The sequence below is a fragment of the Rousettus aegyptiacus genome, unplaced genomic scaffold (genome assembly GCF_014176215.1).
Source record: "Rousettus aegyptiacus isolate mRouAeg1 unplaced genomic scaffold, mRouAeg1.p scaffold_m13_p_1, whole genome shotgun sequence".
In the NCBI taxonomy this organism is placed as follows: domain Eukaryota; kingdom Metazoa; phylum Chordata; class Mammalia; order Chiroptera; family Pteropodidae; genus Rousettus; species Rousettus aegyptiacus.
The window spans coordinates 112,545,785-112,558,245 of record NW_023416284.1 but is presented as its reverse complement, the minus strand read 5'-3'; the positions used below and the strand labels follow the sequence as shown (position 1 = coordinate 112,558,245).

At 34.8% G+C, this 12,461-nt stretch overlaps 1 protein-coding gene across 1 annotated transcript in view; it reads left to right on the top strand.

The window, feature by feature from the left end:
* Positions 1-8,521, top strand: part of LGSN (lengsin, lens protein with glutamine synthetase domain) — a 35,161-nt gene extending 26,640 nt beyond the window's left edge. Inside the window, exons 4-5 of the mRNA XM_036219068.1 lie at positions 2,687-2,853; positions 7,016-8,521. Of these exons, the coding sequence (XP_036074961.1) occupies positions 2,687-2,853; positions 7,016-8,215 (1,367 nt within the window). The 3' untranslated portion in view covers positions 8,216-8,521. The remainder of the gene's footprint in view (positions 1-2,686; positions 2,854-7,015) is intronic.
* Positions 8,522-12,461: the final 3,940 nt, after the last annotated feature.

Here is a 12,461-nt window from a genome sequence, read left to right as displayed (position 1 = left end):
CAAGTAAAGCTAAGCCCCTGCTCTTTTGGAGCCGACAGGCAAGTAGGGAAAGGCAGACGGAAAACATGTGCTTATACAATATGGCAAGTGGTGATAAGGACTCTGAAGGAAATGAGAACAGGGTGGTAATTGTTACGGGCCAAATTGTGCCTCCCTAAAATTCACATGATAAAGCCCTAACCCTTCATAATGTGACCATATTTAGAAATGGGGTTTTAATAAGAGGTTGTTAATGTTGAACAAGTTGTGTAGGGTGACCCCTAGTCTAATATGACTGATGTCCTTATAAGGAGAAGAGATTAGGATGCACACACACATACACACATGCAGAAGGAAAACCATGGAAAGAAGTCAAATATCTGTAAATTAAGGGAAGAGGCCCTCAGATGAGACCAACCCTCGTGACACCTTGATCTTGGACTTCTACCCCTGCAGAGCTGTAAGAAAACACATTTCTGTATAAGCCACCTGGTCCGTGTTATTTGCTACGGTAGCCCTAGCAAACTAATATATATGCTCATTGTTCAGCCATAGTGAAACGTGGTGATCTTAAAGTAAATCAGTGGTTGGATCTGTCCACATTGTGATCAAATCTCATAGATTAATACTCCAGGTGATTATGTCTTATTCTTTTTTTCAGAACTTTTCATCATGGCAAATTATCTCACCTTTGCATTTGATAGCATGTTTATTGTCTATAGTTCCCTCACTCAATAAGATAAAGCTCTGTGAGGGCAGGACTTTCTCTGGCTGCTTCCTAGATATATGTCCAGCATAAATAGTAGTGGTAACTAAAAAAAAAATCTATCTCGAGTCAGTCAATATTTTTCTTATTTTGAGATAATATGTATTATATGTATTTATTATAGAAACTCAATAAGATACAGATAAGACAAAGAACCAATAAGAGTACCTGTAATCATATTACTGGTGAACGAATAAAGTGGCCTTACTCTTTAATAGGAGATACATCCTTATTTTTTTATGTTGTTAAAATATTTACAGCTTTATATATATATATATATATAATTGCTTATCATGTTTAAAATACTGATTATCTGAAATTTTCCATATTTTAAAATGCCTATAAATTTTATTTTCTTTAAGGAGAATTATTCAACTTGGGCAGAATACTCCATAGTTCAGAATATGTCGGGAACACAGCAACTGCTAATTTAGCATGAAATATTGTAATTGCTACAGCTTAATTGTTTGTGTTAAATAGAAGGTAGTTATAAACCCTCAGGAGTCTCAGTAGCCAAATGTATCAGTAACGGGACATTATCTCTAATATATTCGCATAGGTGGAATCAGTAATTTGTTTTCCTCATGCTTCATGTACTTAAAATCTATTTAGTCTATGTTTTTAAATTGTCAATCTTTATGCTATTCTTAAAGCCCAATTACAAGTTGAAAAAGGATACTCAGGTATCACTTTAAAATTCTAGCTGCTCAGTATCAGTAATGTGGCAGATTGATGGGTATTCAGATTCAGACATAATTATGGTACCATTATTACACTTAGAGTAATTTTACTCACTTTATGTGTTTAAGAAGCACTTATATGGATCTTACTGTCTGCCAGAAACTGTTAAACAACTTGTTTAATCATTATGACAAGGCTATAGGTATATTGTATCAATGAGAAAGCTGACGCACAGAGAGGATAAGAAAGTCGCTGGGGCAAAGGCAGGATTTGGAGGTAGGCAGATGGATGGGCTTCAGTGTTTGTGCTGAATTACTGTTGTCTGTTGCTTCTCCTAAAAGTTTGGACAGTAGCTAACATTTATGATGGGTGATATATTCCTGACCTTTCTATATGCTTTAGATATATTCAGTTATTTTATGGTGATGAGCCACCCACTGGAAATCAAAATGTTTGAATTCTCATTTCAGTTTTTGCAATGGACTTGACAGAATGATTTGGAGAGACTCATTGTACCTCTCTGGGACTCAGGCTAACAAGTTGGTTGTATTAGATCATTTATCTCCAAAGTCTCTTCTGACTCAAAAGTGTTAGAATTTGAAGACTATCTTAAAAGTCTTGAAGAGGATTATGTTTTAGGTTCTTAATTTTAAAATTGAGTACTCAGTCTAGATTTTTCATCTCCTGTACTCTTAATCTTGAAAAAAACACTTGTTTACTTATTTATACAAACTTTAAATTAGGCAAAAATGTGTAGATGTCTTAGATTCAGATGCCATTATAAAGACATGAAGCCCTTCTGGCAAACAAAACAAAACAACACAAAAAACATATAAGAAGTTTTAATTTAGGTGTTACCAGTTAGTTCAAGAAGCTCAAGGTGTTTTCAATGGTAGAAGGCTATATGCAGATTTATACAGTGCCAAAGCCATCAAGTTATATTTTGACAGCTACAAATATATTTTAATTTTCATAAGCTAAGGCATTTTAAGTAAGTACTTACATATAACATTGCTATATACTTATGCAGGTAATGTTAACTTTCACCGAATCTCAAGTGATAAATAATTAGGCTGTTTAGAGACAATATTCTTGGGAATAAGGTAAAGGCTGAGGAATAAAGGTAAGATCTCTAACAATAAGCCAATGATATGACTATATGATGTTTTCATTAATAATCATAATGAACAATTAACTACTCTCTTTTTCCTTCGCAGTTCATCAAGATCTAATGCTTTAGAACCATTCTTTATTTTACAGATAACGCCAGAGACAGCACTCAAATTCCAACTGCACCTCAACTCTCCTCTAGAATGAAGCACATTAAACAAGAGATGGCCAAAAATCACCTTCAGTTTGTGCGATTTGAAGCAACAGATCTTCATGGAGTGTCCAGATCTAAGAGTATCCCTGCACAATTTTTCCAAGTGGGTTTTACAAATAGAGTTATGCTTGAATGTAATTTTCTGAGCGTTAGCAAGCAAATGGTCCTTACTACTCTTTCTTGTTTTATTGTAATCTATACATCAAGTTTAGCTGAAAACCAATAATTTATTTTGTTCCTTCTCTTGTCCCTCTGTAAATACATTAGTGCTCCCCAAGGAGCTGAGCATATACTTTCAGCTCCCAAACAGTAATTCCTTTACCCAATAGAAATAGAAAACTAATTAAGACTGGTAATTTTAGTCCTTCTGCCTTGAATAATTTTCCTCCACAGAATTATCTTTTTTTTCTTACTGCAATTATGAAGCTGATATTTTGTTTGACTTGAGAAAATTGCAACAGAAGACCCAGGAGCTAATATAAAAGGAAAAAAATAATTAAATAGAAAGAATTGGCTAGATAAAAAGCATATTCCTTTTACCTTCTAATTCTGATAAGAAAACATCCTATTGATGTTGGATGACTTAATGAATATTAAGTTCTCAAAAATAGTGATATCGAGAAATATTGAATTTATGGATATGTTTTGAGACTTTCTGAGATTTTCTTTCAGTTTATATCATGTATTTATTTTAATGAAAAATTTATTGTGCTACTGAAGCATCATTTCTTAAGAAGAGACATTAGTCAGTTTTATATACAAAAGCATAAAAGTTAAGAATCCTTTAAATTTTTTTTAATGTATCTTACTTTTATCACTTGAAATCAAATCGTAATTTTTCTTATTTGCTTTATGTTGGAAAAAACTGGGAATCTTCAAAATTCTTTTTAAAATAATCCCAACAGATTCAAATTTGTTTCTTAAGAAATTCTTCATATCTCCCTGCACATTGTTTCCTCTTCTTTCAGGCAAGAACACATGTTGTTTAATTTTGTTAACAAAGTGTGAAATTTATTGTAGACAGGCCCAGAACACCTAAATTTCTTTCAATCAATAAGAAAAAATAACTATAATTCTAATAATTTATTCCACTAATGGCATCCCAAACTATATATTTAAAACCTTACTCTAGTCTCAATGGAACTAGAAAATATGAAAATATAATTTAATGTGCTCTCTACATTTACAGAGGATTAATATAATTGACATAAAGAGAAAATGACTGCATTCTTTTATAAAAATGCTATTGAAGATATTTTCCATTATCTCGTTCAATGTCCCACGTATAAGATCCACCTTTTTTTTTCTTTAAGTTTAGATAGGAAAGAAGTTTGTCTATCATGAATGTTTTAATATACTCATTATACTTCCTCTCGATTGTATCTATTCTTAGCTCCGGTTTTCTAATATATCTCATTATTCCTTTCATTACCCAGTTATTATTATTTTATTCTTATTGAATGATCATACAGCATCAATATATATTTAACAAAATAATTTGTTTGTTTTGGAACATGTAAAGGTATAAACAAAAATTTTTACCATGAATATTTGTAATTTAAGATTAAGTAATTGACTGGAAAATTTATTGTGAATAGACATTGAAAATAGGTTCATCTGTGCAAACCAATATAAACAACGTGTGTTTGTATATGAATATATACAATTCTGTATGGGAAATTCATTAAACAAAGAGTGGAGTCAATAATTTGAATTTACCAATGGCTTAGTAAAAAGTAATCTCTATCCTTATAAAACAATTTTTAAACTGTTTTTCTATTAGTGGAAAATAAAATATCAATTTGAAAATTATATTGTTAGACCATGAAGGGATATAAGAGATAATATAATCCATCTTCTTTATCATAGATGAGGGGAATGAGGCCCAAAACAGTTAATGAAAGCATTTTAAAAATAGTACAGGCAGTTAGTAGTAGAACTGGGATGCCAGTCAGTGATGCCTCACTTCCGTTTGAAGAGGTTCTTTTTGTTTTGTTTTTTTTTAACTGCATCTTCTGCCTCCAGCTTTTATATTTCCTTTTATTGTTCATTGGAGCTAAGTGTTCTTTCTTATGAAATTGAAAAAATATTGCTTTTTAAAAATAAGTCATCTACTATTCTTTTAGAGAACTTGCCATGTGTCTGGCACTATGCTAAGTGCTTCACAAACATTAGTTTATTTAAATTTACAATCAGCTTATACTATCTTTGTTGTATCAAAGAATTGTGTTTTATTTAAATTGTATGCAGATAAAATAGGTGCTTTCTACTTTTGGTCTAATCAAAACATGATATATTCCTATAGAACTCATAACTAGTTCTTCGGTTATTTCAAATGGTAACCTTAACGGTGGCCCAAATTGCAGTTATCATAGCGATTTGAGCTATTCCGTAAGAACTTTTATTGCATTCCTGGGATCTATATTGGAGTATGAAGTCGTCCTAGTGCTTTATATTTGTAAACACAATTTAAGAAAAACAATTACTGTCATGAGCAAGATCTGTTTATATATATTTACATATTTCTCACTAGTAATAAAGAGTAGTTTGAATTCAGAATGCCTAAAAAAGAATACAGGAAATGACAGTTTAAAAAGTGTGCTCAGAAAAATAGATTAAATAACCTGAAGTTGTGACTTCTTACTATTTTTTAAATTTGCGAAAAACTATTAAAATAAAATGGTAACAAGCTATTCTCTATTGTTCACAACCAAATTAATACAAATACATTTAAAATGCAGCAACTCTTTTAGAGAACTTACCATGTGTCTGGCGCTATGCTAAATGGTTTACAAACAGTTTATTTAAATTCACAACCAACTCATACTGTCTTTGTTCTATCAAATAACTGCTTTTTAAAAATTTTATTTAAATGAATAAATTTTATTTAAATTTAGAAACAATCTGCAAAATATTAATAACATAAGCAGTGTTTGACTTGCTCAACTTTATTATTGATAAAAGTAGATTTGGATCAGACCAGTCAAATGGATTTGAAAATATGTGTAGAGATGGTGGAACCTGAAGGTGGCAGTGGCACATGGTCAATGGCAGTGGAAGAGTGAACTAGTAGCTTTGCCTCTGCTATCCCCAACCCATCTTTGGTAGCTTTGCTCTTTGGGATTCAAAGGTAATATAGGAAATGATTTGGCTTGCAGAATGTCAGTATGCTTTATTAACTTCATGATGCTCACTGACATCCTGGGAACCAAACTTTATAGTTGGTTTTTCCTCTGTCCATTAATGTAATCTTCAACATGTGAAGCCTTTTTGATAACTCTATTACACAATTTCTAGAAATTGTTTTATGTGTCTGTTCAACTTTATAACCTCACCGCTTCCCTGTTGTCTGGCACGTAGCAGAAGTTAAATAAATGACCAAATCCATTAAATCTGAGAGGTGCACGGCTAGAAAGTGCCTTAGCAATCACCTACTCTAATACTTTTGTTTTGCAGACATGGATGCTGAGGCACATAGTCCAGAAACTTGCTTAACTTCACATGAGTAATTAATGAAAGAGCCAGGAGTAGAAATCAGATTCGGTGACCCCTAGTTCATGCTGACTTGAAGGCTACAACATTTTAGAAAAGATAACTTTGAGGATATGGGTCCACATTCCTGGGCAACGTTTCTGGGACCCTGAGACTGGGAGGTAGTTCATTCGTAAGTGGGTTGTAAAAATGAATAAGAGAGGAGTGAGACTGTCAGCAGACTTGGCTCCTTTGGTGTTTGGACGACTGTCCTGTGTATCACAGAACTGACGACAGTCAGCAATCAGGGAAGGATGGAAAATTTTTTACTGTAGACTTTTTAGAGTCAGTTAACTATGGAGATTACTACAGAATAAGCCAAAATAAAGCCTTATCTGAAGCATTAGGAACTATATCATAAAATAAAAAGTACTTTAAAAAAAGTACTCTTGGTTATGGTCATTTTGAATAATTCCGTAAGCTTTATTTGCCTTTGTCATTTCATATAAAGACATTTTTAAAATCATTATACCTTTTATTTATGACTACTGTTTTCAGATTCCAGAGCATATAAAACCTTCAAGGCTTTATGTGAGTTGTTTTGAAAAATATTGAGTTGCTTTTAAAAGTAGCTTTGGGGTTTTATTTTAAAATATTTAAAGTTTATCTGACATTAAGTTAGTGACCAGCAGATATGAAACATTTTCTCTTCATTAGCAAGCTCCCCTCCCCTACTCCTTTTTGTTTGTTTTCAGGTTTCAAAACCTAATTACTCTATCCCTTAACTCCTTTAGGAAAAAGTGATCCATGGTGTTTTCATGCCTCGAGGTTATCTTGAATTGATACCGAATCCCAAGGACAATGAAGTGGATCACATAAGAGCAACATGTTTTAATAGTGACATAGTCCTAATGCCAGAGTTATCAACCTTTAGAGTTTTGCCATGGGCTGAGAGAACAGCAAGAGTGATATGTGATACATTCACTGTGACTGGCGAGCCTCTACTCACTTCCCCGAGGTACATCGCAAAGAGGCAGCTGAGCCAGCTGCAGGATTCTGGCTTTTCCTTGCTCTCTGCCTTCATTTATGATTTTTGCATTTTTGGCGTACCTGAAATTATCAATTCAAAGACCATATCTTTTCCTGCTTCAACATTGCTAAATAATCATGACCAACCCTTTATTCAGGAACTCGTTGATGGTTTATATCACACTGGAGCCAATGTTGAGAGCTTTTCCTCCTCTACCAGGCCCGGTCAGGTGGAAATCTGTTTTCTGCCCGAATTGGGCATTAATTCAGCTGATAACGCATTTACCCTCAGAACAGGTGTCAAAGAAGTAGCAAGGAAATACAATTATATCACTAGTTTTTTCATTGAGACCGGATTCTGCAATTCAGGAATTTTGTCTCATAGTCTCTGGGATGTCGGTGGGAAGAAAAACATGTTCTGCAGCAGTTCTGGAACTGAGCAGCTCACGATCACTGGGAAAAAGTGGTTGTCGGGACTCTTGAAGCACTCTGCTGCTCTCAGCTGCCTGATGGCTCCTGCTGTTAGCTGCCGAAAACGTTATTCCAAGGAGAGTAAAGACCAGAAGGAGAGTGTGCCTACAACGTGGGGATATAATGATAACAGCTGTGCCTTTAATATCAAGTGTCACGGGGAGAAAGGCGCCCGAATAGAAAATAAACTGGGCTCAGCAACGGCAAATCCTTACCTGGTGCTGGCCGCAACTGTTGCTGCAGGCTTGGATGGACTTCAAAGTAGCGACAGCGTCTTGGTTGATTTTGATGAAAGCACAGAGCTTTATCAGTCAAAACCTTCTGAGATCCCTTTGAAACTTGAAGACGCCCTTGTGGCACTGGAGGAAGATCAGTGTCTGAAACAGGCTCTAGGAGAAACTTTTATTCGATATTTTGTTGCCATGAAGAAATATGAGTTGGAAAATGAAGAAACAGATGCTGAGAGAAATAAATTCTTAGAGTATTTTATTTAGAGTGCAATAACAACTATTCCTTTAGAGATGTGATTTTTACTTAAGTAGCTAATCTACCAGAAGGAAATGATAAGATTTTTATAATTAACAATGACAAGAAGATTACAAATGCTTTTGCTCTCTTTTGTGCCCATGGACTATTTGATAGATGAAGTGAGACTGCTGAGAGGATTCTGATAACAATAAAGTTGTGGTGAAGCTATAATATGCAAACTTACCAGGTCTTGTCAGTCAGTCATCATTTCCTCTGTGTACGTTGACCTAGATGGAACTATACAGTCCCCCTGCCCCCCCAGGCAACAAATATATTCACACAATAAAAAAATCTTAAGAATTAAAAAGTAAAAATTAAATGACTAAAAGGAAATAATTTTAATTATACAGATAAGTAGTGATGGCCTGTGAGACCAAAATACTTACTAATATAATCTCATTAATCAAGACATATTGAGAACCTATTTTGCGAACATCATTGTGATGTTTTTAAATAAGTTAAACAGGTCCTACAAAACTATGTCGATGACAAGCCAGCAGAAGTGTTCACATATGTCCTTTCTATTTTTACTTTGTTAATAGCTCCTGAAAGGCCTAGGAATTTCAAGGATATAATGTCCACAAAAAAAAGAGTCCTCAAGAAATAGATTCAGGTTGTAAACAATGAGGTCAAATATTTAAAAGTAGTCAAAACCTTTTTTTTTTTTAACAATGCCTCATATAAAAGCCAATACATAAAATAAAAATAGGTGGAATGGCTCTGTGTGCTTTGCTCTCTTCTTTGCAACTCGAGATTTCAAGGATACCTCTAGTACTTTGTGAAGTATGAGAACAACTACCTAGATAACTATGGCTATGCTTGCAGCTTAAATTAGTATTTAAATTATTGATTCTTCTACCCACAGAGATTGCTATCTCCCCAGAGAATATTTGTTCCGGGCCTTTGTTTGAATGAGATAATATTGTAACTATCCCTAAAGTTTAGTTTCTCTGGGGGAAAAAAATCTAAAATCCACTTACTAGCAAATGAAAACCCTATTCTACTACTTAGGATCAAACAAGACATTTTGTGTTCAATTAAAACCAACTGCAGTCTCAATTTAGATAGCAAACACACAAGCTCAGATCTTCCTATTCAAATTTACAGCAGTTCTTCCTTATCTATGGGGATTATGCTCCAAGAACCCCACTGATGGAACTCTATATATACTCTGTTTTTTCCTATGTGTACACACCTTTTCACTTAAACGAAGGACCCTAAGGCTTCTCTTTGGCATATCTGAATCATCAACATCACTACTCTTTGAGGCCATTATTAAGTACAGTAAGGTCCACTTGCACACAAGTACGGCACATGTGACGTACACATGTCAGTCTGATAACTCAGACAGCTACTAAATGACTAATGGGTGGGTAGCATGTATAGCATGGATGTAATGGACAAAGGGATGATTCATGTCCTGGGCAGGATGGAGCAGGACTGCATGAGATTTTATCACACTACACAAAAGGGCGTGCAATTTAAAACTTACGCGTTGTTTATTTCTGGAATTTTTCATTTAATATTTTCGAACCATGGTTGACCTCGGATAACTAAAACCATAGAAAGCAGAACTGCAGACAAGGGGGGGCTGCTGTGCCCAGTAGCTTTAATTGTGAAAGTTGGTTTGTCTTTCTCTAATTACCCCCTTCTTTTCTCCTGTGAGCAGGAGAAATGTGTCTGAATACAAAAGAACGAAGTTCTTGGTGGATTAAGAGGAAGAGGGAAAGGTAGTGCAGGGAGGGCAGAGAAGGAAAGGAATCTGCTCTGAAACCTCTGAGAGTAAAACCCCACCCACTACATCATGGGAGGGAAAGTGGGGCTTAACCCCATGGCGGTTTGCTCAACGTCTGCCAATATGCATTCTACCCTCTCTTCTCAGTAATAACACCTAGATGTGTCAGTTGGGAGTACACTATGAAAGAATAAAGATGACATTTCTGAGCTACCATTGTGTCTGGGTATGGTCATGTCATTAGGTTCAGGCCAAAGAGATGTAAATAGAATTGCTGTATAGGAGCGATAGAAAGCATCCTTAAAAACAAATGCCATGTTCCCTGTGTTTGTCCCATCCTTCTCCTTCTGCCTTTACCCTTCCTGCTGCCTGGCCTGAAGATAAGGCGGCGGAGGTAATGTCCTTGGGAATAGAAGCCACACAAGGTGGGGTAACAAGATGGAAGCTCAGCATTGTGGAGCAGAGATTGATTTGCCCACATTCAGATTTTTATCTGAGAGAGAAACAAACTTCAATCTCCTTTAAGGTACAGTGATTTTGGGGGTTCATTATTTGTGTGTGAGTGCGAATGTGTGCCTGAGTGTGTGTGTATGTCTGTTGAGAGCATTTGAGGGATTTGGGGGTAAAAGAATAAAGATATAAGAACAAGATATACTTTCTCAATCTTTCCACTTCTAGAGAGGAGAATCTGAGAGGGATCTGCACAGGCAGAAACTTTATTGTCTCTCACCCTAACAAAACTGTAGAGACCCATTCATAGCCCCTGGGCCTTTATGAAACATGTCTAGTGCTTTGGCTTGATTTTACCACAATGTGTAAAAGATGTTATAAAAAACTCTTCTAATCACAATATTTATAAACTTCATTTTTTTCTCATACATTTTATTAGCATTTAGAAAACAAACACAGGAGGAGAGTGTGAGGGAATTAAGTAACTGAGAATATTATCTTCAGTTTTCAGTGTACAGCAGTGAGTAGATAGAAAATATTCAGTCATGTGTTACCAATCAGTTTATAACAAAAGTTGGTGTGGCAATATCCGTGGAGCTCTCCCCTCGGTGTGTGCTGAGGCGTATTCTTGTTCTTTAAGGCAAACCAAAAATAAACATTGGCCAAGAGAGTTTAGGGCTAAAGAAAATTTAAAGTAGAAGTAAAAATTCAATTATCTGTTTCTTTTCTATTTATCTGCTCACAAGGTTTCTATTTTTCAGGGGACTTTCTGCTGATGTTTCTCCCTTCTTAGTCTAGATTAGAGGTCCAGACATTCATAGCATTTACTGAACAGCTTTTGTGTGCTAAGTCTTCTGCCAGGATTCATAGTACTAGGAGAGATCAAGACAAAGAACATGAGTAGACAATGAGAGTTTTGGATCTGTGTATCTCAAGCAGGAGAGAAATTTTTTGTAGCCCTAATGCTAAAAAAACCCACCCTCCCCCCCAAAAAAAACTATTTAGGAGGCTACTTTCTGGCTTGAAAAAGATGCTTTATGAGTCTCTTTACAGAAATTGCTTTCTTATTTTCATTTACTATAATTGTTCTAATCAAAGCTTAGGAGAAATGTGATTACTGAATTTAAAGTTGGTTATTAAATGAGTATACATAAGAAATGTAAATTAAAAACTATAATGTTTCAAGATTGGAAACCAAAACATTAGTATTATAGTAAGAAGTTTCTATTTTCAAGGACATTCTATAATCTAAAATTTTATTTTACAGTGAGTACCTGAATAACAATGAAGCTTGAAATGATTTGAAGGCAATGAAAGATCTAAAAACTTAGATATGAATAAAAATCGAAAGCACACAGTAAAGTCTGAACTTATCAGCATCACACAACAGTCTATTGACATATCTCCAGTCATCTATTTAACAAAGCAAACTTAGCAATATTTCTGTGATATAGGTGTTACCGAACAATACCTTTAATCGTGGGTATCCTATTACAGGCGTTAGAACATGTATCTCTAACATTACCTGTGTGCACAGTGTTTTGTGTCTTCCCTATTAAAGCTCTTCTCATGTTGCCTATAATTAGTGGCTTATATAACGTATTTTCTAATTAGGGTGTGAATTCCAAGAATGAAGGGCACAGATCTGATTCACATTTATATTTACATTTTTTGTTCCTTGCAGATGTTCTGGAATTCAATAACCATTTAATTAATCAATTGCTAGATCAATCAATCTATATGCTATAAACATAATATAGTTCTATGTTTGTATGGTATAGTACTCTCACACACATTTATATACCTAGAGAATGAGAAATGGAGATGAGGACAGCTGAGACAATCAATGTTTTGTGGTTTGTTATTAGCCTTAAAAGTTCTGCCATTTGACAATCTTTTTCAGCTTTTCTGTTTCTAGGAACTCTTGAGTAAACACAATTTGATCACCTTGATGGGGATCATAAAAAAGCAAAGAGCAAGGTGGAGTGGTCGTGCTTTGTGGCCATGTGGAACCCTTCAATAGCTTT